The sequence below is a fragment of the Ascaphus truei genome, chromosome 9 (assembly GCF_040206685.1).
Source record: "Ascaphus truei isolate aAscTru1 chromosome 9, aAscTru1.hap1, whole genome shotgun sequence".
NCBI classification, from domain to species: domain Eukaryota; kingdom Metazoa; phylum Chordata; class Amphibia; order Anura; family Ascaphidae; genus Ascaphus; species Ascaphus truei.
Window position 1 is genome coordinate 22386511 of NC_134491.1, and position 27456 is coordinate 22413966.

The following is a 27456-nucleotide window of genomic DNA, read 5'->3' on the forward strand; positions in this document are numbered from 1 at the left end:
CACATTATCTCAAACAGGAAAGTGTTGCAAAGATCTTGCACTGCTGGGGTGGTGGGGTAAAACCTGCTATAGAAATCAAAGTATGCTTTAAAACGGATTAAAAATAGCATTAAGCGTGGAATAATAAAATGTAAAAAATAATTTATTATCTATTTTTAAATAACAAAAACCCCATATTTTTCTGCATGAACACAATAAAATTAAACAAAAAACAGATACATTTCCATAAAAATATTTATTAAAAAAAACAAAAATACAGCTTTGCATTATTGGCTGAACATTCACCACCACACAGACACAATGAATGCTTTTTTGGCTTTTTTAGTTGAATATAGAGATTATCTTCCCGTACAAAATCTTTATTTTTTCCATTCTTTTTTTTTTTTTTTTGTAAGCCGGTTTGTAGTTATTTATACAGAACAAACTTTACGGAGTTTCCACACAAAATAGCTTCTTTCTTTTAATATATATATATATATATATACTGTATACTGCGATATCCCCTGAAAACCCAGCCCCTTTTACAAAAAGACAGTACAGAAACAGGATATTTAAAAAGCAACAGATTCAGTGATAGCCAACAAGTGCAGGATTTGTACACATTACACATTCAGAGGCTCTGCGATGCTCACATACAGTCTTACGTATAAAGCCCTGTCCCATATATAGCCTAAAAGTAGCTAACAGCGCTGGTACGATTCCTAGGCTAAAAGGAGGTCATTGATGCATTTGACTTTTTAATCGGAAAATAATATTTCAGTCATTTAAAAAAAAGCTTATTTACAGGGGGGGGGGGGGGTGTGTTATTTTTTTTTATTCCTCTTTGTCTTTTTCCTGTCAATAAACCTCAATAAAAACCATGATGAGAATTATGTACGTACCCTCCCTGTCACTAGCACGCAACCATGAAAATAGCGCTTTTTTCCCCTTTTCTTTTTTTTAAAGCTTACATTTATTTATCATTTTCATTTAATAAAAAAAAAAACACTTGTGTGGGATCTAAAAATCTATGCACTGGCCTGATTTTGGTTTAAAAGCATCAATCACAAACAGTTATTATTAGGCGATAATATGATGGCCATTAGCTCGTTTAAGTCCTAATTGGGAAGGAATCACTCATTCTTGTTTTCATAAAGCAGTTTTCGGGGAGATTCTTGTTTCCGCAGTGCAAACTTTATTCTTTTTTTTAAATTTAACCATATAAAAAAAACAAACATTATTTGATCCCTCGGGATATTCTTTCCTGCACTAATGCTAAACTACATCTTAGTTAAGAGCTTTTTGGCAAGGTAAGCAATCTAATAAGAGCTAATTGTACACATACACACATGGACAGCTGGGCACACCGTCCTGGACCTGCTGTGTGTAACTAGAACATGTACAGCAGATCATCAACATATAGATAGGTCGTTGGTGTGTAGTTACGGACCGCTGGAAATTAAGGCCGGGGAATTAAGAATCGCAGTCGGATGTGGCTTTGTTGAGTCGAGTTGCATGATCTGTGACCAGTTTAATGAACATACCGCTAATGCATTCAGTAACAATACCGTGTGATACCCCCCATCTGCAATGCAAGGGTCACTTCAGCTAGCGAATAACAAACACACACACACACATATATATATATATATACACACATATGAGTGTGTGTGTGGGCATGTGTTAGTATGAATATATATATATATATATATATATATATATATATATATATATATATAGATCACTAGTGAGCACATTCACATGTCTTAAGTCTGCAACCCTGCCTTTCACCATTATCACCCAGCATACAGTGGTTCCACTGCAGCAAGAGATTCTGGGAAATGACATGCAAATGAGCACACCGTGTCACCTTTTGGCTGAAATCCATTTTTTACATGGAACCCTTACACAGCTTTTAAGCACATCTTGGGATTAGATGCAAAGCCAGTGAAAGCACTCACAAAGAGCCATTTCGACCTTTAGGGCCCCATTAGCATGACACACACACACACACACACACACACACACACACACACACACACACACACACACACACCTTTTATAGGATGTGTCCAAAACAGCTTTGGTGCTAATTTAACGCAGAGGGCTTGCAACACATTGCTCTGCAAGAATTAGACAATATTTATATATACAAACTTACCTAAAAACCCTACATCTCCTGATATATCAAATAATGGCATCTTTCTTTTAAAAACCTGTTTTTTTTATATATGTATATAAAAAAAGCACACTGCATATTCCCTGCCCGTAAATCAGTTCCACAAATAAGAATGGAACGTAGAAAAACAACGTATTGTACGCACAGTCAAATCTCATCTTATATCCGCTCCAATAGTGACAAACGCGCCCGTACACCTGGGATTCACACGGTCGCCTGTTATAAGAAAGCCTTTCATGCTCTGCGTACTGATCCCCACCTTTCCTTTGGCACTGGAGAGAGAATACGCTTCTCGTTTCCAGATCCGGGGGCTATATGATACACACAGGGGTGGCTATGTTCCCAAAGGAAATACCACTTTTGCCGACTGATAAATCAATGCGTTAATTCAGGGGCGGCCAATTCCAACCCTCAAGCCCTCTAGGACCACCAACAGGTCAGGCTTTAAGGATATTCCAGCTTCAGCACAGGTGCCTCAATAAGAGGCTGAGTCGAAGACTGAGCCACCTGTGCTGAAGCAGGGACCAATTGGGTCACTTGTGCAGAAAAAGCTGGGACAGATTGAGCCACATGTGCTGGAGCAGGAATATCCTGAAAACCTGACCTGTTGGTAGCCTTTGAGGACTGGAGCTGACTACTATTGCGTTATTTGCAGTAATTGATTGTATGTATGCATGCATACACAGACATATATATTCTGCTTTCATTTTCCTGTTTCTGTCCAATATACTATGCAAGAGGGATTGACCCTTTCATTGTCAGAAGGGCCCCTAATGTCATGCTTTCCCGTTTGTGGTAGGCCCCTCTGACAGTTAAAGGGTTAATCTTGTATGTTCAGCCGTGCCTCTGCGTGCAGATACGCTGTGCTGCGCAACCGGGCAAAATAAGACAACCCAGTCTAATGGTCTCTCCTAAAACCAATCTGATTGTGCTAATGGCAAAGAATGATCTGCTTTTGTTGCTTTTGAAGTCGATTGCAAATTGCATTTCTACAGGGACTCTAAATGGGGGACTGCTTGTCAATCAAGTGGGGGGGGGGGGTCCCCTCTCTTTTCATGGTGAATAAAGATAAGAGGTCAGGTTTGCCTGTGCAAACTTGTTGAATAGTCATATCAGTCAAAAGGAAGCAGCCAGAGGAAATCAAACTCCTCCCAGGTCTCAGCTCAGCACATTTATAGAACTGTAAAAATAGATTTAAAAATACTTATAGGTTAAAAATTGATTTTTTTAAATGGCAACGCCTTAAACATATCACTGCCATTAGGATGTCCTACGAGGGTCCGACGCCTTAAACATATCACTGGCATTAGGATGTCCTACGAGGGTCCGACGCCTTAAACATATCACTCAATTTCTTCAAAGTGCAGGCCTCCTCTAAGCTAGAAATACAAAGTAGAGCTCGACTCGTTCATGATGTAATTCTCCATTTAATGTACTGCTGCGGCCAAGTTTATTCGAGCATTTGCCCATTCTTGGCCGCAGCAGTATCCTGGCGCGCGCCGCAGGGTGACGGGCGCGCGCCGAAGCAGCGGAAGAGCGCCCTCCGATCGGGGCGCTCTCCCTACCGCTGCCGGGTCCGCCGGGTCCCCCGGAACCCCCTGCCGCCGTCCCGCGATCACGGGACACCAGGGCTCCCTCGGGGAGCCCTGGACGCGCGTGCAGGGGGCGCTGGCACCCGATGATGCGTGACCGCGCATCGGTGATGCGCGGCACGCTGAGGGAGTGCGGCTCGCAAGCCGGGACATTTCCCGGCTTGCGGAATGAGCCGCACTCGGATAAACTGTGTCGGCAGTGTAACAGCCAAGAACAGTTGAAAGACAACGTTACAGGTCCCATATGGACCTCTCATCGGGTCACATCAGACCTGATGAGAGGCCCATTTGGGACCTGACACGCTGCTTTTCCACTGTACTTGGCTGTTACATTAAATGGAATTGAGGAATGTGTTTGTCGGTGTTGTGTTGGCTGCACAAGCCGGATTCTCCTCGCCTGAGACGGTTCCCCCGCACTTTGGAATTGCACTATATATTTAAACCTGTCACTGCCATTAGGATGTCCTAGGAGGGTCAGCACACAAAAGAAAATACGTCAAGTACAATATAAATGTCCTAAAAACCAAGATCCCCTTTCCCAGTATAAAAGTGCCTCATTACATGCCCGGCGCTACATGGTCATGCTGGGCATGAACTTGCATATACAAATGTTTTTCTTCTATAGGAATTTAATTTGCATAGGTCATAAACACTATAAATATTTGAGTGATAAATCGTCGAAGGAGGTAAACAATTATTATTTTTTTGGCTGTAAAAATGGCGCTGTGACAAGACCAGCGCGCCTTGCAGCATCAAAATAGAGACGTCTTTTTCACCTACTGTGGGGGGGATCTTTAGGGTGTAGTCAAGGACAAGTTGCGCATTAACTAGACATGGGCTGGCCAACTGCAGTTCTGAAGGGCCACCAACAGGTCAGGTTTGAAGGATATCCCTGCTTCAGCACAGGTGGCTCAATCAGTGGCTCAGTCAAAGAATGAGCCACCTGTGCTGAAGCAGGGATATCCTTCAAACCTGACCTGTTGGTGGCCCTTAAGGACTAGAGTTGACCGCCCCTGATATAGACAGTTGTGGTGTCCTTACACATTAACGATCGTTAATCTCACACACGCCCTCTCTCTGATGAATGACTTTTCATAAAACCTTTCCTACCATAAGGGGGAGACCAACCTTCCCCCCCCCCCTAAAATAAGAATACAAACAAAAACAGAACGCCGAATACTTTTAAAGTATGCAGATTTTTGGCGTAGGAACACCGCGCTGCCTTTCTCCGTAACCCGACAAGGCTGTGTGCGAGTTATCACACTGGCCGTTGGGATCATACCCCCGGACACAAGAAGGCAGAGGTCCTGTTTGACGGATTCGGTTAGCTGTGCAAAGAGCTCTGTTTTGGGGCTTTTGCTACCCTTGTACATCAGTGAATAACGCGACTGAAAGTCCATTACTTCCCTCGGGCCTCGGCCCAGTATAAGTGCTTTGCGTTTCGTCCAATAACTCTTGATTTGCATAATCCCTTTTAAGTACCATTCACGCGGCCAAATAGAAAATTGCACCTTTTGCTCAATTCCGGATTCATTTTGACCCCCTCCCCATGTGCACGTGAGATGTTTTATTCCGCTCTCAAAATATAGGATTTCCCTTTGTCCCAAACTGCAACCGTCTCCTGACGTAAAAAGAGTTTTAAACCCTCTACGGCCAGGTGGGGGGGGAGGGGGCAGGGAAAGATTGCCCCAAAATTAAGGCATTTTCCCACACCTGCCATCCGCCGGAGAAGGTAAATTAAAATATATTCCAATTCAGCTCATTAACACAGCCCCCCTCCGAAGTTTTCGCCTGTTGCCACGGCAGCCTCTGTTGTCTGAATAAATGTCAAGGGCAGCGGCCATTTTAACCTCCCAGGGAGGAGGATTTTCGGCAGCTATTCCCAGAATTCATCTAGAGAATATAAATGTAAACGCCGAGCCGGTTGCTGCTACAAACTATGAAATCTGACATCTGCTGCATTGTAGAAATATAGATATATAAAAACAACAGCTAAAAACAAGTGCTCTCTGCGGTTCTGTCCCTTCTTTGTTCTGGATTTCCACGCTAGGTCTTCTGCAGGTCCGGAGAAAAGGGTCCCGGTGTGGTGGGGCTGTCGAAGTTGGATAGGGTGAGTGGCATGTGTCCGTTATAAACGTTCGGGAACTGAAAACAGAAACAAGAAGAGTCAGAGATTGTCGAAGGGAAATATTTGTAGCAGGTTGTGATACCTTTCAATGGACTGCCGGAGTTAATCAATAAAGCCCCAAAGCAGGCGAACGCATTAAAGAGACAATCCAAGCCAAGTGTTGTTTTTGTTTAATGTACGCAGCCTTTCATTAACTTTTTAGAAAACGAACTACCTAAGCCAGGGGAGCACAATCTTTTTTCCCTGCGCCCACCTGCCGGCTGTCCCCCTCTCTGCGTGCCCCACCCCTCTTACCTCGGCTACGGCGCCTGGGTGTCATGTTGCCATGGCAACGCAATGTCATGGGCAACGCGTCTCCAGAAGCCGCCTGAGCCAAGGTAAGCGCAGTTTACAGAGGCCTTCGCCGCTTCCCCGGCATTTCATTTAAGTGCCTTCAGGATGCGTGTGGGGCCTCTGTAAACCCCGCGGCTCCCCCGCAGACAATCTCGCGCCCCCCAGCCCGTGCACCCCGGACCTAAGCTACCGATCAATTAGTTCTCCTGTGATCGATCAGCAAAGATCCTGCTTCCCAGGGTTCATTAAATGGCCGCCTTTGAGTTTCAATCAATCCTTCAGTCGGTGTAACTCAGCGGCTACAAAGTATTCTTATATTACTAAGGTAACATTATCTATTGTTACAGTTTGCAGCTCAAACTGCTGGGAATATTGGCAACAAATTATCACACAGGAAAGTGTTACAAAGATCTTGCACTGCTGGGGATGTGGGTTATAGCCTGCGATTAGAAATCAAAGGATGCTCAGTATATTAAAATATATTGAAAATGGCATTAAGATTTGAATAATAATAATTAAAGATGCTGTAATACAGCAGAACCAATTATTTTTTTAACCCCACGTGTGGATATTGCTTGGATTGCCTCATTAATGTGAATGTCCCTGGGGGTTAGATTCACTAAGCAACGCCAAGTCCTAACACACCAGAGGTGCAAACTTCTTTGTGCGTCAGCGAAAATTCTCACAATTGCTCAGAGAAAAGTGCGAATTTGCAAAGCGTCGGGGGGATCTTTAAAAACAAACACTTCTCAATTTATTTAGGCGGATATTCACAAAAAGTAGCCACACTCAGCCAACCTTTCTGGCTAAAAATATTCCTTGGTATGTAGGGGCGCTAAAAGGAACATACGCGCAGGTGAAAAATTCTGGGCAACTTTTAGATCTTTTCTCGGCAAACACAAAAACGCAAAATTCGCAAATGTTTCGCCCGTCTCTGCACCTTACAGATCTTTCACATGAATGTACCTTACACTTAGCACCACATACATACAGATACATACATACACATACATACATACACATACATACATACACATACATACATACATACACATACATACACATACATACACATACATATACATACATACATACACATACATACATATACATACATACACATACATACATACATACACACACATACATACATACATACACATGCAGCGTTTTACAACAAAAATAACAGTAACACGCTTTGAATATATCTGCCTATTCTTTCTTATAGCGCAAACCTGCGTTTATATCTGCACAGAGAGGTCTCCCAGAATATTACCCATAACCCTTTGAGTGCAAGAGGGGTTGCAGCACAATAGTGTACCAGCCCCTCTGGCACATCGCGACCTCTTTGCGGAAGGGTCAGGCCGCCCCCTCGGCGGAAGGGTCAGGCCGCCCCCTCGGCGGAAGGGTCAGGCCGCCCCCTCGGCGGAAGGGTCAGGCCGCCCCCTCGGCGGAAGGGTCAGGCCGCCCCCTCGGCAAAAGGGTCAGACGTGATCGCTTCCTGGAAGTCCTCCTCTTCTATTCCTCTGCCGGCTAGATCCCACCTAGCGCTCTACATGATTTCCCCTAGAAAACGTGCTGAAAGCCCATGACATGGTGGCTACATCATGGGGCAACCATAGGGTTAACATATTTGTCTTCCTGCTATTTAGTGTAAAAAATATGGCCGACGGCAGCATCATTGCCACAAGTCAATAGATGGGGACAACTGCTGGACTTCATCAACTGGACGGCGTCTTATCATAATAAAAATGCCAGGATGGAATATGTGAGACTGGGATTCCCGGGGGTAAAGTTAGGGAGGTCATTTAGATACGAGGGGGAGGGAGGGAGTTGCTGCTTCTGCAGAATCCTGCAGGGCCCGAATTTCTTCAGGAGTAACGCTAACAGGTTTGGGTTTATTGGGGCATCACTCACCTGGAACAGCGTGTTGGCGCCGTGCAGCCTGGCGGGGCTGAGAGACGCCATGGGACTCAGTGTGCTCCAGAAGTGTATGCTGGAGAGCAGGGGGCTGGGGGTCAGCAATATGGGGGTCTGCAACACAAGAAAAGATCGATGCAAGTCAATACCGGCCCTGATCCCGAACCTTGCAACCTTTGGGCGCCAAACGTTTCATTCAGGGTGGTATGGAAGGGTACAGCTTGGACTGGAAGAGATTGGAAAGCAGACAGAACCTGACCCGTTTCCCCCTCCGTCATGCTTCCAGACCTAAACTAGGAACGCAACGCCACCCAAGTGGATGCATCATTAAAAGCACAAACGCCCCATTGACGTGTTAAACAAAATCAAGCATTCTGGGTATAGAAAGCATACATATCTCCAGCGAAGGGGACGCACACACCACACGTTTCGACCCCTAAGGGTCTTTATCAAGGCAAAAAGTGACATAATAAAAAAAAATGCTATCAAAATGATACATTTATAGTGTGTTCCATAAACGGACCATCTTGATAGCATTGTGAGGTCTCTTTACTTTGTAATGCTTTTCACTTTCAGCATCGTGGACTTTCCTTACTCGCTCTGCAAGAACTACATTTCCCAGCATCCTGTGTGAAGATAGGCATGTAGGTATGTGGTATACAATTAGTTAATGTAGAATAAGCCAGAGCTGGAAGATAGGAAGGCTTAAATTGTTATCTACAGGCAGGAAGAACAAGGTTATGAGAAGGCCAGAACAGGGCAGCGCTTGTTAAATATAATGAGGCATAGCATGCTAGATAACATGTGCTAGGAATGTGAATAACTAGGTATGTTATCTACGAGATGGAACATATTGAAGTGACAGCTCAAACCGGGAAAAACAAGTACATATTTGGCACCACCGGATCAGTACAGGAAGGGTATACAGTGTTCTGTTGGGATATATAGATCAGAACTACCAACAACCATTCTTGAACTGTTACCATCCTGCCTGTAGTTCTCCACTCGTAACAATGCCTGAAAAGACGTCAGTGACACTTTCTATTAGTTTCTGAATACATATTGGAACAAGAACCAATCCGTGGATTATTTGAACGGTGGAACACCGATATACACCTATATCTTCACTGTGCCGCGTGTTAAAGGGACTTGTGCACTAGATGTCTCTGTTACTGTGCCCGCTGCCCCAAGCAAGACAGGACTGGAAGCAGCACGAGGTGGAAATGCCGACGTACCAAATCATTCTCGCGAGAGGGCTGCGTGGCACAGATGCAGCTGTACCCCACAGCTCTCTGCCAAAGGGCAGAGGGACACAATGGGACATTTGGCCGCCGCGGTTTCGCCACGACCAAATTGCCGCGGCCGGATCCTCCGCCACAGCTTCTAAGGTAAGTTGTACTACTGGTTAGGGTAGGTGGTTAAATTAAGGGGTTTTAGCAGCTAGGGTTTAGAATAGGAATTTTAGGGTAAGGATACCCTACCCTGCTTCTGCACAGGTCAGAATGATGCAGCCACCTGTGCTGAAGCAGGGATATCCTGAAACCCTGACCACTTGGTGGTCCTTGAGGACTGGAGTTGCCCACCCCTGCATTATAGTAATATGCAGTATAAGGGTTCGGAAATAGGCAGTGAGGACCCACGTGGCAGTGAACGGGTTAACATTGTGTCAACTTCTTCAGGGCTGGAGGAGCAAAAAAACAACCATTTGTTAACAATTTAACAACATAATTGGCTTTCCTTGTCTAATCTAACTGGGCTAAAAGCAAAGATTTGGTTGCTTCTCTTTCTCTGGAAATGATTTACACGTTGCATTTATTAAACAAAGGTAATTGTGCCAATAGCAAAGAATTTGCTGCTTTTGCTTCTTTGGAAATAAATGACAAATTCCATGTATTTGTCAATCAAGTGTTTTCTTTACTCATCTCACCCTACCCTTACCAGGGAGCCAATAAAGATAAGGGATGGGGGGGGGGGGGGGGGGAAAGGTTTTTTTTTTGTCTGCGCAAACTCTTGTTGATCACATGGCGACATCAGACAAAAAAAGGAGCAGCCGGAGAATATCAAATCCCTCCCAGGTCTCCTCTCACCACGTTTACAAACTGGCTTTACTAAAATTATTTCAAATACTTATAGAATTACAGATTTTGGTAAAAAAGGCATCAATAACCCAGATGTGGCCCCTTAACCATGTCACTGCCATTAGTACACTTTGCCCCTAGGAGAGACTGACCCCTTAACCAAGTCACTGCCTATAGTACACTTTGACCATAGGAGAGACTGACCCCTTAACCATGTCACTGCCATTAGTACTCTGCCCCTAGGAGAGACTGACCCCTTAACCATGTCCCTGCCATTAGTACACTTTGTTCCTAGGAGGGACTGACCCCTTAACCATGTCCCTGCCATTAGTACACTTTGCCCCTAGGAGAGACTGACCCCTTAACCATGTCCCTGCCATTAGTACTCTGCCCCTAGGAGAGACTGACCCCTTAACCATGTCACTGCCATTAGTACACTTTGCTCCTAGGAGAGACTGACCCCTTAACCATGTCCCTGCCATTAGTACACTTTGCCCCTAGAAGGGACTGACCCCTTAACCATGTCCCTGCCATCAGTACACTTTGCCCCTAGGAGAGACTTACCCCTTAACCATGTCACTGCCATTAGTACACTTTGCCCCTAGGAGGGACTGACCCCTTAACCATGTCACTGCCATTAGTATACTTTGCCCCTAAGGGACTGACCCCTTAACCATGTCCCTGCCATTAGTACACTTTGCTCATAGGAGAGACTGACCCCTTAACCATGTCACTGCCATTAGTATACTTTGCCCCTAAGGGACTGACCCCTTAACCATGTCCCTGCCATTAGTACACTTTGCTCATAGGAGAGACTGACCCCTTAACCATGTCCCTGCCATTAGTACACTTTGCTCCTAGGAGGGACTGACCCCTTAACCATGTCCCTGCCATTAGTACACTTTGCTCCTAGGAGAGACTGACCCCTTAACCATGGCACTGCCATTAGTACACTTTGCTCCTAGGAGAGACTGACCCCTTAACCATGTCCCTGCCATTAGTACACTTTGTCCCTAGGAGAGACTGACCCCTTAACCATGTCCCTGCTATTAGTACACTTTGTCCCTAGGAGAGACTGACCCCTTAACCATGTCCCTGCCATTAGTACACTTTGCTCCTAGGAGGGACTGATCTCTTAAAGCCAATTTAGGACTGATGGGGCCCAGCGGGTTTTTACCTGAGAGAAAAATGCTGGTGTGAGCGATGCTGTGGGCATCGAGGGGCTGAGGATTCCCAGGTGGCCGGAGTCGCTGGTAGTTATCACCACAGTGGGGGCCAGCTCGAGCCCCTTGGGTTTTTTGGACTTGGATGTGCTTTTTATGTCCAGCAGGTAGGGCTCTGGCTCTGGCACCTCCATGGGCACCTCTTGGGAGAAATCCAGGGGCTGTGAGGCCACAGACTCCAAATCTGTGTCAACCACCATCTCCAAAGACGGAGAAGAGGACCCAGAGAGCTGAGGAATGGGGGAGACGGAAGAGGCAGGTGGTGAGTAGGCAGAGTTGCTGGGCGTTTCTGGCGCAGGTGGCGGCTCTGCAGGTTTCTCCTGGGGGTCCCTCGGCTGTGGGGGGATAGAAGGGACCCTGTAAGCGGGCTCCAGTTTCTTCACGGGCGTCATCACAAACCTAATGACGGATGGCGCTGCCTCCTGGGCCATCTTCCGCTCGATGTTCAGAGAGTTGAGGGTGAAGGACGTGTACAGCCCGGAGTGGATGTAATCATTGCGGCTGGAGGACTTGGCGTTCGGGGCCGGAATTCGCTCTTTGCCGCAGTTCTCCTTGTCTCGGCCAATGCAGGCAGAAATGGTGTCGGCGACTTGTCCCTCTGCCTCTCCTTCTCCGCGGCCCAGGGTCAGCGGGTCCATGGTGAGGATGTCCGGGTACGAGACAAACTTGTACACAAACTTCTGCCCATTCACCTTCTTGATAATATTCTAGAAAACAGAAATAAAAGAGAATCTCACATCAGCAAGTCAGAGAGACCTTAAAAAAAAACCCACCTCCAAAATTGGTACTCAATTAGACCTGGGGAAACATAAAAAGTAGCAGTATTCTTTTCATTCCTTTATAATAGCATGTTCTTGTATAGCGCTGCTAATTGTACGCAGCGCTTTACAGAGACATTTTGCAGGCACAGGTCCCTGCCCCGTAGAGCTTACAATCTATGTTTTTGGTGCCTGAGGCACAGGGAGATAAAGTGACTTGCCCAAGGAGCCAACACCAGGAATTGAACCAGGCTCCCCTGCAGCAATCTCAGTGTCAGCCAGTGTCTTTACTCACTGAGCCACTCCTTCTCCATTCCTTTACTCTATTAACCTCTACCACCTCTGCTGGGAGCCTGTTGCACAAATCCACCACCATTTTCGTGAAGTGCTTATTGAAATCTTTAGGGCCATGTGTCACAGAATACGCTGTTAGCAAGGGACCCAAAACTAGATTCTGTATTCAAATAACGCAGCCGTTACTCCAAAGTGCTAGTTACCCCGATCGGAGGTTTGGGAACAAGAGTTCTATCATGAAAACAGGACGTTTCCTCCCCCCCCCCCGCCGCCCTCTCCCTCACCTTGACGTAGTAATAGCGGAGCGCCCGGCTCAGCTTGTCGTAGTTCATGCTGGGCTTGTTCTTGCGTACCCCCCACAGCCGGGCCACTTCCTCGGCCTGAAGGAGCTTGAATTCCCCATCGTTCGAGGTCCAACTGATCAGCTGCTTGTGGTGCGGCTCCTGTAGGAGCTGCAGCAGGAACTGCCAGAGAGTGATGGCGCTATCCATAGCAGGGAGCTGGAAATGCAACAGAAGGAGGTTAAAGGTGAAACCTGTGTGCAGGACTGATGGGGCAGTTATGTCTCAGTGTATTCAGCTGCATAGAAAGATACAATCCCCCCCTAATTCCTCCCGTGCCGGAGAGATGGCAACAGCACGGCCCATCCGGCACTTTGCGATCATGTGACCACTCACCGGAAGCGATCACATGACTGCGGTATCCCTGATGATGGAACAGAAGCCCTCTTCCCTTCCGCAGATGGACAGATGGCGTTCAGACCTCCACAGGAACACAACCTCCACTAGAAAATGACGTAGCTACTATGTCATGAGGCCATGAAACGGCAGACTCCATGACATAGTAACTTTGTTGAGGAGCACCCAAAGGGTTGAAGCAGCAATCCCAGGTTTTCAGGATATCCAAGCTTCAGCACAGGTAGCTCAATCAGTGGCTCAGTCTCCAACTGTCTGTCTTCAACAGAGCCACCTGTGCTGAAGCAGGGATATCCTTTAAACCTGCCCTGTTGTTGCGGTGGGGGGGGGGAGGGGGCCTTGAGACCTGGAGTTGAGAACCCCTGCTACAAGCAAAGCTGGTCACGGGATATAGAAAGCCTGTTCTGAGCTTAGTGAGAAAAGGATCTGTAAGCGCTTGCACTCCTAGTACGCACTCTACCAGAACAGATAATAGCAGTGCGCCATATGCTGCCCGGGGGGGAGAGGGTCTAATCCTGCGGGAGATCCCGTTTGGAACAGATTCAATAGTAGAAAGGGAGTCGGGCACTCGTAAACTGAAGAAAATAAAAAATATGTATCAGGTTACAGATTCCACCAGTGGACACTTTGTTTCGGCAATTTACGAGTGCCCGTTAGCTTTTCTACTATTGAATCTGAGCTCATTGAGGCCAGGTCCGAAAACATCCTGTTATGTCTGGAAGCGGATACTTGGGACAGCGTCAAAAAGCAAACAAACAAATAACTGGAGAGGGATGGGAAATAATGCTACATTCTGCCTCTTCTACAGTGGGGCTTGTGTGATTCAGAAACACCCAGCGCGTCGCAGCAGCGCAGGGCGAATTTACAGCTAAATAAAGTACATTAGTAGGCAGGAACATCTTTGCATTCAAAGTGTGGCCCAGTTGATGTGTTGAAAACAATATAGGAAGTCAATGCCTTCCGAGTGCTAGTAAATCTCTCCTCGGATCGGTAATCTGCTCTAATGTATACGTCGGGCTTTTTTTTGCAGCATTCAGGAAATAACATACGCTGCTGTGCAATAAATAGAGATTTCTTGACAGATTATAATACTTTGCACCAATTTCCCCCGTGCGAGTCAGCTTGTAATTTGAAGAACGTCAGTGAGAGTTTCAGCAACACAACTTGTAGTAGGATTTATTAAATTCTAATTTAAAGCAGCAGTCCAAGCTGCCATTTAATAAAAAAAGCCCTTAGTATGTGCATCAATACAATCCTCACAATGATAAGTAATTAGATACGTTGCCGATCGATCCGTCCTGCGATCGATCGGCGAAGATTCGGCTCGGGGGTTCACTAAATGGCTGTCCGCGCAGCAGAAGAGGACCAAAGATGCAAAGTTCTGTGGGGAAGATCATGTGACCAGGCAGTCACTAGATACAATTGGTGCACTGCTAGAGTGAGGGCAGGGCTCAAAAAGGTGTGCCAGAGTCTGTTTCAGAAGAGGAAGGGAATGCGACTTTTAAATGGTTGCTATAGAAACAAAAAATGCTTGTTACATTATAATACATTAAAAATGTCATTCAGAATTTATTTATTTTTTATCCTACAAGTATTTTCTTATAGAACTGATTTATTAAAAAACACACATGTAGGATATTGCTTGGTCTGCAGCTTTAATAATAATTTGTTTTCTCTTCTGTTGTCAAAAAAATCTCCTTTAGGTCCAAGGTGGCAGAAACCTTCCTGGCTGGATGTTTTGCATCTAATTAACGCAAGTGTTCCTAATGTCTGCTTTAAGCCTAAACAGAAAATGAGAATAACCAAGTTATTCTTGGACGAGATATACAGACCCAGTGCGGTCAGAGCACAGAACATGTCAGATTTGGCTCGTCACAAATTCTCTTGTTTGCATTAACAGACCTTGGCAGCTAATCCGGTCACAAGCAGAGATACGCAAACATACCCCATGGCTGCGCACACGTACAGACACATCAGGGCTCGCAAAGTTACCACGTGAGTATATACACAGGCACGCCCACAGGCAGACACGTTTACACATGTGGCTATAAAGCGCAAGCATAACACACAGCTTATATCCATGTACATAAACATTCAGTGGCGAGAAACAGTTTGTGAACCCCTATGATAATTACAGAAATTCCCCAGTCTTTCTATGGTAACCTTCTTTAACCAAAACCAGTCTTTTCTTAAATATCCAGTGGGGTTTATATTAACCAATTCCATGTCTTTTGAAACAAAATGAAGTATGAATTAGACAAACAATGAGTAATTAAGAGTCAGAGTATGTGCAAAAGTAAGTGAAACCATGGTTTTATCAGTTACATTAAAGGGGATAATTAGAATCAGGTGTTTAAATAATTAGGTAGATCTTCAGGGGCGAGTATATATGTGTATACAGGCACACCCCGCATTAACGTACGCAATGGGTCCAGAGCATGTATGTAAAGCGAAAATATACTTAAAGTGAAGCACTACCTTTTTTTCTACTTATCGATGCTTGGGTACAGGTAGGGAGACGAGATTGCTGTTCAGGATGTGCTGACAGGCGCATGTGCGAGCTGCCGTTTGCCTATTGGGCGAGGGGAATCGGCGCTTCACTACTACGGCAGTCTGTAGGGCAGAATAAGTGTCCGTACTCGCGAAGCGAGCATACGGACACAGGGATATGGTGCTATTGAAAATATGTCCTTACTCGTGAGTGTACTTAAAGTGAGTGTCCTTAAACCAGGGTATGCCTGTATACATACACACAAAAGTTTGTGAACCCCTTAGGATTATCACATATTTCAAACCTTAAATGTCATTAGATCTTAGATCTAAGTCCTAATAATAGATAGAACAATTCAGAGTATGCAGGTAGTGGGTGCTCCAATAGTCCTGGAATTATCAATTAATCTCCATCAAAATATCATAGAATTAAGGCGTTTCTCAAGGAGTGGGTATAGCACTAGGTGAGCAACTATAGTCTTACATATCTTAGGTCTCCTGAAGGTAACAAAAAATGATGCTCTCACTTCGCTGCACCTCATTGGAGACAATTTATATAATAAAAGTCCAAAGAACTCCCAAAAGTTTGTAGTCAATCTTGTCATCAATCTTCAAAGACCTTCATTATATCTAAGGCCGCGCTTATAGTGACGGCAACGCGACGTCGCCCGAAAACAAATGCATAGCCGCTGCCGCGTGCGCTTATAGTAAGTGCGACGGCGACAATGCAACGGAGCCACGTTGCGAAAACTGGTAGCCGGCAAAATTTGATTTTTCAAGGGCTGTCGCCACATGTGACAGCCCTTGTACCAATCAAATGCCAGGAAACCCGCAACGCAGCCACCCAGCTAAATATAACTTTCGTCTGTGGCGACGGGTGACGTCACCTGCCGTGTCGCCATCAACGGCACTATAAGCGCGGCCTTACCCACTCCTAGAGCCAAATAAATTCTTTGAAGTCGTGACCAGCCGCAGATATAAGTCAGAACAGCAAAGAAAATGCAAAAATGCACAAAGCAGCGCACTGCCCAGGAAAGTAGGGAAACGGGTGGTATAAAATGAAAAATGTATTGCCCAACCAGCATTACAAAAAGGTGTGAACCCTCCTACGCGTTTCACACAAACGTGCTTTATCAAGGAGTAATAATAGATAACCTGAGACACAGATAACAAATGACACAAAAACATGATACTTTTTCAACATTTATTTATCCACAAATTATTCAACATTCAATATCCCTGTGTGAGAAAGTACGTGACCTTTTAGATTCAGTACCTGGTGGCGCCCCCTTCAGCAGCAATAACTTCAACTGCGCGTGTCCTGTAACTGCCGGTCAGTCTCTCACATCGGGTTTGAGGAATTTTGGCCCATTCCGCCTTACAGAAACGGCTTCAACTCAGTGACATTTGAGGGCTTCCTTGAATGGACAGCTCGCTTCAGGTCCTGCCACAACATTTCGATGGGTTTCACGTCCGGACTTTGACTAGGCCATTCTAAAATGTGGAATTTCTACTTCTGCAGCCATTCTTTTGTAGATCTGCTTGTATGTTTAGGATCACTGTCTTGCTGCATGACCCACTTTCGGTTCAGTTTCATCTCACAGACGGATAACCTGACATTCTCCTCTAGAATCTTCTGATACAATGCAGAATTCATGGTTGTGTCAATGATGGCAAGCTGTCCAGATCTTGAAGCAGTTGCAAACCATCACACTCCCACCACTATGCTTGACAGTTGGGGTGAGGTTCTTCCATTCGAACACCGTGTTCGGTTGTCATCAAACATAACGTTTCTCATTGAGGCCAGAGAGCTCTACCTTTGACTCGTCTGTCCAGAGAACATTTTTGAGACGTCTTGTGGATAATCTACTGTATGTGCTCTTTGGCAAACTTCAGACAGGCAGCAATGTTCTTTTTAGAGAGCTATCCTTCCATGGACACCATTCTTGTTCAGTCTTTTTCTGATAGTCGAGTCATGAACTCTCACATTCGCCAAGGCGGCAGTGGCCAGCAGATCTTTGGATGTAACACTGGGGTTATTTGTGACGTCATGGATGATTTGCCCGGTTTCTTAACCGCTCCTAGGTAGAGTGAATGTGCTCTTGAACTTTCTCCATTTGTAGCCCTTCATAGACTGATGAGCAACAATAACTGCTTTTCTGAGATCCATAAAGATTTATTTTTATTGTGGCATGACGTGTTTCCACACACCTGTATGGTGAAAACCAGACTCACTAAGTTTGTGATCTCTATATATGGTGGGGCCTCGCAAACTCACACCTCAAGATCTACCTAATCATGTAAACACCCGATTCTAATTACCCCTTTAATTTAGCTGATAAAACCAGGGTTTCACTTACTTTTGCACATACCCTGACTCTTAATGATTCAATGTCTTATTCAGGGGTGTGCTAACTTTTTCCCCTGAACCAGTCTGCTCCCCCCCCCCCCCACCAACATACTTTAGCTCCGGCATTTCTAAAGTCACAACGCATCACCAGAAGTCACCGGAGACAAGGTAAAGGATCTTACAGGTCTTGCGCGCTATCCCCGGCTTTTAATTTAAATGCTTTGGGGAAGAGCGCAGGGCCTCCGTAAGGGCTGCACCAACCCCAGAAAATCTCACGCCCTGCAGTTTACGTACCCCTGGTCTAATACATATATATATTTTGTTTCAAATGACATGGAATTGGTTAATAAACACTCTATTGGATATTTAAGAAAAGGCTTTGATTCAAGAAGGTTATCGTGGAAAAACTATGGAATTTCTGTAATTATCATTGGGGTTTGCAAACTTTTTCTCGCCACTGTATATATGTACATCTCGCCACTGTATACATGTACACTGTGTTCTGGAAAAAAGGGACCCCTTTCATTTTTCATCATATTTGATATATTTCTCGCTCAATCTGCATGAAAATTTGCATAATTTTTGGTCTGGTATGTAGATTAACACTATATAAGAAGCACACTCAAGACAATCAACTGGTAATTAAATTGATGTGACAGTATTATGCCAACAAGTACCAGATACACTGCGGTAGGTTCATATTCATTAAATGAGAAATAGGAGTTTTTCCTTCATAGCTCACAAAGGTGTTAAATTGTTGTAATATAATCTGAAACACGAAGATTACATATGGTTCAAAGTGTGTGGTCAAAATGTCCTTCTGCTGAAACACACACCCGAAGACGAGAACGCCACGGTCTGATTGCATAATTGATGTCACATTGATCAAGCTTCTCCAACTTTTGATCGGTCCGAATTAGTGTTTTCAGGCCTAGCGACTGCCCTTTATCAGGAAACACTTTATGTCAGCGTTTTGGACCACAACTTGCCCTCTGTCTCAAGCACTTTATAAAGTGCTTATTTTCTTCGCTAGACACCTTTTTGTAACTATGCACTTGATGAGGTGACCACGCAGTCACCAATTCCAAATAATATTGATCAGATTATCAAATAATTATTAAATGTAATAATCTACTGTGACAGGCCAAAAATTGTTAACATTTTCATGAAAATTGCATTCTTTTTCTGCAAGATATGACAACAAAAAAAACCAGATCAATTTTTTTCAGAACACAGTGTATATATAGATATAAACATTTAGACATACATATACGCAGTATATATTAACATATTTAGTAGACACTATATAGAACACACACATATATATATACAGTGGTTGACAAATCACCAAAAAATCTACTCGCCACCTAGTACCAAACGTGTGCTGCTTGGGCCAATATTTACTCGCCCGGGGGTTAAATTCACTCGCCCGGGGCGAGCAAATGTATAGGTTTGTCGAACACTGTATGTATATATATATATATAGATATATTAAAAAAAAACACACACACATATATACACACACACACACACTCACACACAGCTCAACTCCCTTAAAACGCTGTGCTTGGGGTCCAAAGAACCACATCGTATTATAAGTGGTTCACGTTAGAAATAATTGTACAATTGTACAATAAAGTATTTAAGATACCAATAATATTGTTGTAAAGTATTCATAAATCCAAAAATTGGGAGCCATGCTTACATCACGTTATAAGCGGATTCGCGTTGTAACGGATCACGTTATAACGGGGCTGAGATTATATATATTATTGGGGAGACACGGGCTGAAGATGAGATATAGATATATAGATATATAAAATCATCTTCAGCCCGTGTCTCCCCACTGCTGGATGAAGCCTCCTCAATGATCTCCCAGATACTGCGGTTACAGCCGTTCTTCTCCACGCTGCTCCAATACGCTGATTTCCTCCTCCCATTTTACTTTTGGTTATCGTCTTGATCATTTAATTGCCTTTGGAATCCAGTCGAGTGCCATCTTTGTCCAATAATGGTTATTTCTTCACTCATGTAATTATGCCACAGACTTTTGCTTGGTTTTGAACCCATTTCCTGTCCCATCAAGTAATACCCAGCATACATCTCTGTAATACCCAGCATACATCTCTCTATACTTCTTCGAGTTGTCTGACACTTCTGAATGATCTATTACGCATCCAGGGTCCAAGTTTCACATCCATACGTGAGCAGAATACACGGGTCACATCCATATGCGAGCGCGGGCAGAATACACGGGTCACATCCATACGCGAGCACGGGCAGAATACACGGGTCACATCCATACGTGAGCGCGGGCAGAATACACGGGTCACATCCATACGTGAGCGCGGGAAGAATACACGGGTCACATCCATACGTGAGCGCGGGCAGAATACACGGGTCACATCCATACGTGAGCGCGGGCAGAATACACGGGTCACATCCATACGTGAGCGCGGGCAGAATACACGGGTCACATCCATACGTGAGCGCGGGCAGAATACACGGGTCACATCCATACGTGAGTGCGGGCAGAATACACGGGTCACATCCATACGTGAGCGCGGGCAGAATACACGGGTCACATCCATACGTGAGCGCAGGCAGAATACACGGGTCACATCCTACGTGAGCACCGGCAGAATACACGGGTCACATCCATACGTGAGCACGGGCACAATACACGGGTCACATCTATACGTGAGCACCGGCAGAATACACGGGTCACATCCATACGTGAGCGCAGGCAGAATACACGGGTCACATCCATACGTGAGCACGGGCAGAATACACGGGTCACATCCATACGTGAGCGCGGGCAGAATACACGGGTCAAACACCTTCCTCTTGAGGCGCAGTGGGAGGTTCCCTTGTACGATTGTCTTGTTTCTTCCAAACGCCTCCGTCCCATCTTCCCGTCCCACAGATTTAATTTGAAAGGTTCCATCCATCATTACTCACCAGGTAGACAAAGTTCTGAACTTCTTCTAGTTCTATTTAATTTATTTTGATCTTTGCAGACATGACATTTGTTGAACATCACCTCGGTCTCGCTGAGATTCATACAGAGTCTCAGCTTCTTACTTGCTTCAGCGACTCTGATTTGTTGCTGGAGATTTGCTGGACTTGCGGCAAAAATAACAATGTCACCTGGACATCGTGGGCGACTGAAATATTCACTGTTGATTTTAATTCCCTTTTCTTCCTAATCCAGGGTATTTAACAATTCTTCATATGTTACGGTGAAACACGGTGTATCCCTGTCGCACTCCCTTGCTGATCCTGATCTTGCTTGTATCTTCATGTCATCTAATGGTTCATGTTGCATTCTCGTAAATGTTCTTTATAATATCAATATATCCTTCTTCAACACTTTGTCTTCTTAATGCATTTAAAAGTGGTGAGGTGTAGACAGAATGAAATACTTTTTCGTTATCTATGAATTCTGAGCTGAGTGGTACATCGTATTCATTTATTCAGGAAAACACACACACACACACACACACACACACACACACACACACACACACACACACACACACACACACACACACACACACACACACACACACACACACACACACACACTACTAAAACTTCATAACTCCTTTGTTGGTGCTAGTATTTCCAGGTCCTTCTTCACAATAAGTAACAACATTAAAAATAAAACACATTATAAAGGGAGCAGCACTCAAATTAAAAATGCATCAAAAAAATAATTATTTTATTATATGACAAATTTATGAAAAAGACAACATTTTAGACAAACGGTCTTACAATAATTTGTCACGGTATTTAAGTGCACATGGACAATGTACACCCATTTCCCTGAGAAACAAAAATGCATGAGATACAAGAATCAACTAAAGAAAAAAATATTGCGATATACAATTATGTGAAAAAGAAAGTAGTGTATAGGATAGACAAAGTCCAGGTATCGGTGCAACAGATTACAATCCACAGGTAGATAATTACATCAATTATCTTCTTTGAATCCTTGGTAGTGAGCAATAAGCATCAGTCTTGAAAATATATTATGTAATTGCTCTTGGAGTATATAGAGCATCAGCAGTATACAAGATTGTAATCACATGTAGCTCATATAATAGTAGTCGCCCAGGTAGGCTAATAAAAGTGGGATTTATGGGGTACTAGGGGGACATAACAACCCAAAGGTACAAATGTACCCCCGTTCGCCACCACACTTAAATAGGACTACTTAGAACAAGCAGGGTATCTGGTATAAAGATATAATGGAAGTCCATTGATAACTCACTGTTAAAGTGGAGGCTCAACAGAGCCTATATCCAATAGATGCAGGTAGTAGCTCATCCAGGCGTGCGTCCAGCTGTAGTAAATAATGGCAAGAAAAAGCAACCTCGTGGGAGGAATAAGTGGCGCACTGCAGGCAGGGAGGGTCGCAGGTACAAATGGCACACCATAGATAAAAAATCTAATTTATTGAGTGACTGGAGACATAACAAAAAGGAACAGTCACTCAATAAATTAGATTTTTTATCTATGGTGTGCCATTTGTACCTGCACCCTCCCTGCCTGCAGTGCTCCACTTATTCCTCCCACGAGGTTGCTTTTTCTTGAAAAAGAAAGTACATCCTCTTTGAATTCTATGGTTTTACATATCAGGACATAATAACAATCATCTGATCCTTAGCAGGTCTAAAAATTAGGTAAATACTACCTCAGATAAACAACAACACATGACATATTACACCGTGTCATTATTTATTTAACAAAAATAAAGCCAAAATGGAGAAGCTATGTGTGAAAAACTAAGTACACCCTTACTGCTTCCATAGGAATTAAGATGCTAAGTAGCAGACAGGTGCTACTAATCAAATGCCCTTGATTAATTGATCATCAGCAAGTGTGACCACCTCTATAAAAGCCAAAGTTTTAGCAGTTTGCTGGTCTGGAGCATTCAGGTGTGTTAACACAATGCCAAGGAGGAAAGACATCAGCAGTGATCTTAGAGAAGCAATTGTTGCTGCCCATCAATCTGGGAAGGGTTATAAGGCAATTTCCAAACAATTTAAAGTCCATCATTCTACAGTGAGAAAGATTATTCAAAAGGGGAAAGCATTCAAGACAGTTGCCAATCTTCCCAGGAGTGGACGTCCCAGCAAATTCACCCCAAGGTCAGACCATGCAATGCCCAGAGAAATTGCAAAAAAAAACAAGAGTTACATCTCAGACTCTACAGGCCTCAGTTAGCATGTTAAATGTTAAAGTTCATGACAGTACAATTAGAAAAAGAATGAACAAGTATGGTTTGTTTGGAAGGGTTGCCAGGAGAAAGCCTCTTCTCTATAAAAAGAACATGGCAGCACGGCTTAGGTTTGCAAAGTTGAATCTGAACAAACCACAAGACTTCTGGAACAATGTCCTTTGGACAGACGAGACCAAAGTGGAGATGTTTGGTCATAACGCACAGTGCCACGTTTGGCGAAAACTAAACACAGCATATCAGCACAAACACCTCATACCAACTGTCAAGCACGGTGGTAGAGGGGTGATGATTTGGGCTTGTTTTGCAGCCACAGGACCTGGGAACCTTGCAGTCATTGAGTCAACCATGAACTCCTCTGTATACCAAAGTATTCTAGAGTCAACAAGCACACCAGCAAATCTACAACAGAATGGCTGAAAAAGAAAAGAATCAAGGTGTTGCAATGGCCCAGTCAAAGTCCAGACCTTAACCCGATTTAAATGCTGTGGCTGGACCTTAAGAGAGCTGTGCATAAACAAATGCCCACAAACCTCAATAAACTGAAGCAACGTTGTAAAGAAGAGTGGGCCAAAATTCCTCCACAACGGTGTGAGAGACTGATATCCATACAGAAAACAATTACTTCAAGTTATTGCTGCTAAAGGTGGTTCTAAAATGCTTGGGGCACGAAACATGTAGGAGAGTGTTGCACCTCCATTTTTTCTCTTTTATGGATGAATAAAGAATATTTTTAATCAGTCATTGACCCACTCTCTTGGCTGTGCGCTACACCCCTATGGATATTGAATCATAAGGTGTACTTAGTTTTTCACACATGGCTTCCCCATTTTGGCTTTATTTTTGTTAAATAAATCATGACACGGTGTAATATGTCATGTGTTGTTGTTCATCCGAGGTTGTATTTACCTAATTTTAAGACCTGCTAAGGAACAGATGATTATTATGTCCTGATATGTAAAACCATAGAATTCAAAGAGGGTGTACTTTCTTTTTCAAACAACTGTATATAGTGTGTGTGTATGCATGTATATATATATATTTTTTCAATATCCGACTATGACAATCTCTATACACCTTTAAGACACCTTAAAACGTACCTGCTTAACGAATCATATGAGTAGCTCTGTGGCTGATACTATACACCTCATACATAAACCTTGGCCCCTTGCAGACGCACTTACCAAAACACCCTCCTATGGTCTCTGTACGTTCTTACTACCTACCAATTAGATTATAACCTCTTCGGGGCAGGGACTCCTTTTCCTAAATGTTACTTTTCTGTCTGAAGCACTTCTTCCCACTATGTGTTATTTGTATTATTTGTTATTTATGTGATTGTCACGTGTATTATTGCTGTGAAGCGCTATGTACATTAATGGCGCTATATAAATAAAGACAGACATATCTAAATCCTTTGTCATTTACATTTTGTTACACCTGTGTGCTCCGCAAGGGATTCTTTCTTGTTGCTTTATAGGATTCTTCTTCCCTGGAGCACCGCTGGCTTCCGTGATATTGTTTGGAATTATTTGGGTACTATTATACCATTGGTGTGCATGCGGTAGTTCTTGTGTGTTTCATATATCTATATCCATATGATCCAAGCATAGCTTGTTATGATCCAAGCATAGCCATGAGGAAGTGGGAGGAGCCCTACGAAACACGTAGGGTGAAGCCACCAGGGCAAGTTTGGTAGAGAGGTCATCGATCTGGTTGTAACATCAGAGTCAGTACCATCAACTCCACGAATCGGACAGAGGGAGCCTCAAGATGGCTAGCACGCCAGGCAAGTACCCCTCGCGGAAGGAGGAAATGACCGGCTCACAGGATAAAGACACCACTAGGTTGAAGGAGCTTATTCCTTGAATATCTCGATATCAACTGCTCCGAGCGGGAATTTCCTTGGTAGATGGACGCAGAGAGGAAATATGCAGATGGGTGATTATTAGGAATCATTAACTTTTTCCAAATGAGACTGATAAACACAGGAGCAATTATTTTTCCTCTGTTTTGTCTCCTTTCTGCAGATTTTTCCTGTACATGATTTTCATAAAGTTGTAATAGAAAGGGGTGTATATTGTCCGTGTACACTTAAATACCATAACAAATTATTACAACTCAGTTTGTCTAAAATGTGTCTTTCATAAATATATTATATACTAAATTAATTATGTTTGATACATTTTGAATTTGAGTGCCTTTATAATCTATTTTTATATAAACAGTGTATACACAAACAATATATATATACACACACACACACACACGCAACAAAACAATAACACACACACACAATAACACACATATACACACACACACAGAATATATAAACAGTGCATGCACACATACAATATATATAGCATACAAACAGTGTATATATAAACAAACAGTATATATATAAACAGTGTATACACACGTACAATATATTCAGCATACACGCCGTAGATATCAACAGTGTATACACACACTATATAAACAGGGTAAACACACATACAATATATACACTGTACACATGCAATATATCATACATACTAATATATATATATATATATATATATATATATATATATATATATATATTAAACCCAGTGTGCAGACACATACAATATATAGCATACACATGCAAAAAATATATATATCATACACACAGTATATATACATTACACACAGTATATGCACAAACACTATATATATTAAACCCAGTGTGTACACACATACAATATATAGCATACACATACTATATATCTTACATACAGTATATATAAACAGTGCATACCCACATACAATATATAACACACAGTATATATAAACAGTGCATACGCACATACAATTTATATATCATACACACAGTGTATACACACATACAATATATATATATATATATTATACACACAGTATATATAAACAGTGTATACAGACATATATATCATACACAGTATATATAAACAGTGCATACACACATACAATATATATATTATACACACAGTACACAGCCTCTCACCCTCGGGTGTTACCCGCTCTCGGGTCACCGCTCTCCTCCCCGGCCGGGTGTCCCGGGCTCCCCCATGTCCGCGCGGCCTCCTCCTGTCACCCGTGGGCGCAGCCTCAGCTGGGGGCCACGGAGCGAGGGGCCGCCATCACGGCATGACGTCACTTCCGGGGGCAGCGTAACGCGTCACTGAGGGGGGAGGGAGGGGGAGAAGAGAGAAGGAAAGAGAGAGGGGGGGAGAGAGAAGGAAAGAGAGAGGGGAGGAAAGAGAGAGGGGGGGAAGAGAAGGAAAGAGAGAGGGGGGAAAGAGAGAGGGGGTAAAGAGAAGGAAAGAGAGAGGGGGGAAAGAGAAGGAAAGAGAGAGGGGGAAAGAGAGGGGGGAAAGAGAAGGAAAGAGAGAGGGGGGAAAGAGAAGGAAAGAGAGAGGGGGGAAAGAGAGAGGGGGGAAAGAGAGAGGGGGGAAAGAGAAGGAAAGAGAGGGGGGGAAAGAGAAGGAAAGAGAGGGGGGGAAAGAGAAGGAAAGAGAGAGGGGGGGGGAAGAGAAGGAAAGAGAGAGGGGGGGGGAAAGAGAAGGAAAGAGAGGGGGGAAAGAGAAGGAAAGAGAGGGGGGAAAGAGAAGGAAAGAGAGGGGGGAAAGAGAAGGAAAGAGAGGGGGGAAAGAGAAGGAAAGAGAGAGGGGGGAAAGAGAAGGAAAGAGAGATGGGGGAAAGAGAGAGGGGGGGAAGAGAAGGAAAGAGAGAGGGGGAAAGAGAAGGAAAGAGAGAGGGGTGGAAAGAGAAGGAAAGAGAGGGGGGAAAGAGAAGGAAAGAGAGAGGGGGGAAAGAGAAGGAAAGAGAGAGGGGGGAAAGAGAAGGAAAGAGAGAGGGGGGGAAGAGAAGGAAAGAGAGAGGGGGAAAGAGAAGGAAAGAGAGAGGGGTGGAAAGAGAAGGAAAGAGAGAGGGGGAAAGAGAATGAAAGAGAGAGGGGGAAAAGAGAATGAAAGAGAGAGGGGGAAAAGAGAAGGAAAGAGAGAGGGGGGAGAGAGAAGGAAGGAAAGAGATGGGGGGAGGAAGGAAAGAGATGGGGGGGGAAGAAGGAGAGAGAGCGAAGGAAAGAGAGGGGAAGAGAGAGACGGAAGGGGGGAGAGAAGGAAAGAGGGGAGAGAGAGTGAGAGAGAAGGAAAGAGAGAGGGGGAGAGAGAAGGAAAGAGAGAGGGGTAGA

General features: G+C 44.0%; 1 protein-coding gene and 1 long non-coding RNA gene across 2 annotated transcripts in view; one reads left to right on the forward strand and one right to left on the reverse strand.

Annotated features, from left to right (window-relative positions):
- Positions 1-216: 216 nt before the first annotated feature.
- On the reverse strand, positions 217-26428 carry ELK4 (ETS transcription factor ELK4). The gene is made up of 5 exons (XM_075613779.1): positions 26269-26428; positions 12769-12984; positions 11387-12139; positions 8129-8245; positions 217-5895 (listed from the first exon to the last, which is right to left on the reverse strand). The coding sequence occupies exons 2-5, from the start codon at positions 12973-12975 to the stop codon at positions 5797-5799; spliced, it is 1176 nt and encodes a 391-aa protein (XP_075469894.1). The 5' UTR covers positions 12976-12984; positions 26269-26428; the 3' UTR covers positions 217-5796.
- Positions 9004-27456, forward strand: part of LOC142502592 (uncharacterized) — a 174535-nt gene continuing 156082 nt past the window's right edge. Inside the window, exon 1 of the long non-coding RNA XR_012803801.1 lies at positions 9004-9519. This is a non-coding gene — a long non-coding RNA (uncharacterized LOC142502592). The remainder of the gene's footprint in view (positions 9520-27456) is intronic.

Bases quoted from the DNA above. Each gene is read 5' to 3' on its own strand.
- ELK4 (XM_075613779.1), bottom strand. From the start codon at position 12,975: ATGGATAGCGCCATCACTCTCTGGCAGTTCCTGCTGCAGCTCCTACAG. The intron at 12,140-12,768 runs GTGAGGGAGAGG...TCTGTTTTCTAG, and splicing joins TCCGCTATTACTACGTCAAG to AATATTATCAAGAAGGTGAA. The intron at 5,896-8,128 runs GTGAGTGATGCC...TTCTGTTTTCAG, and splicing joins GCGCCAACACGCTGTTCCAG to TTCCCGAACGTTTATAACGG.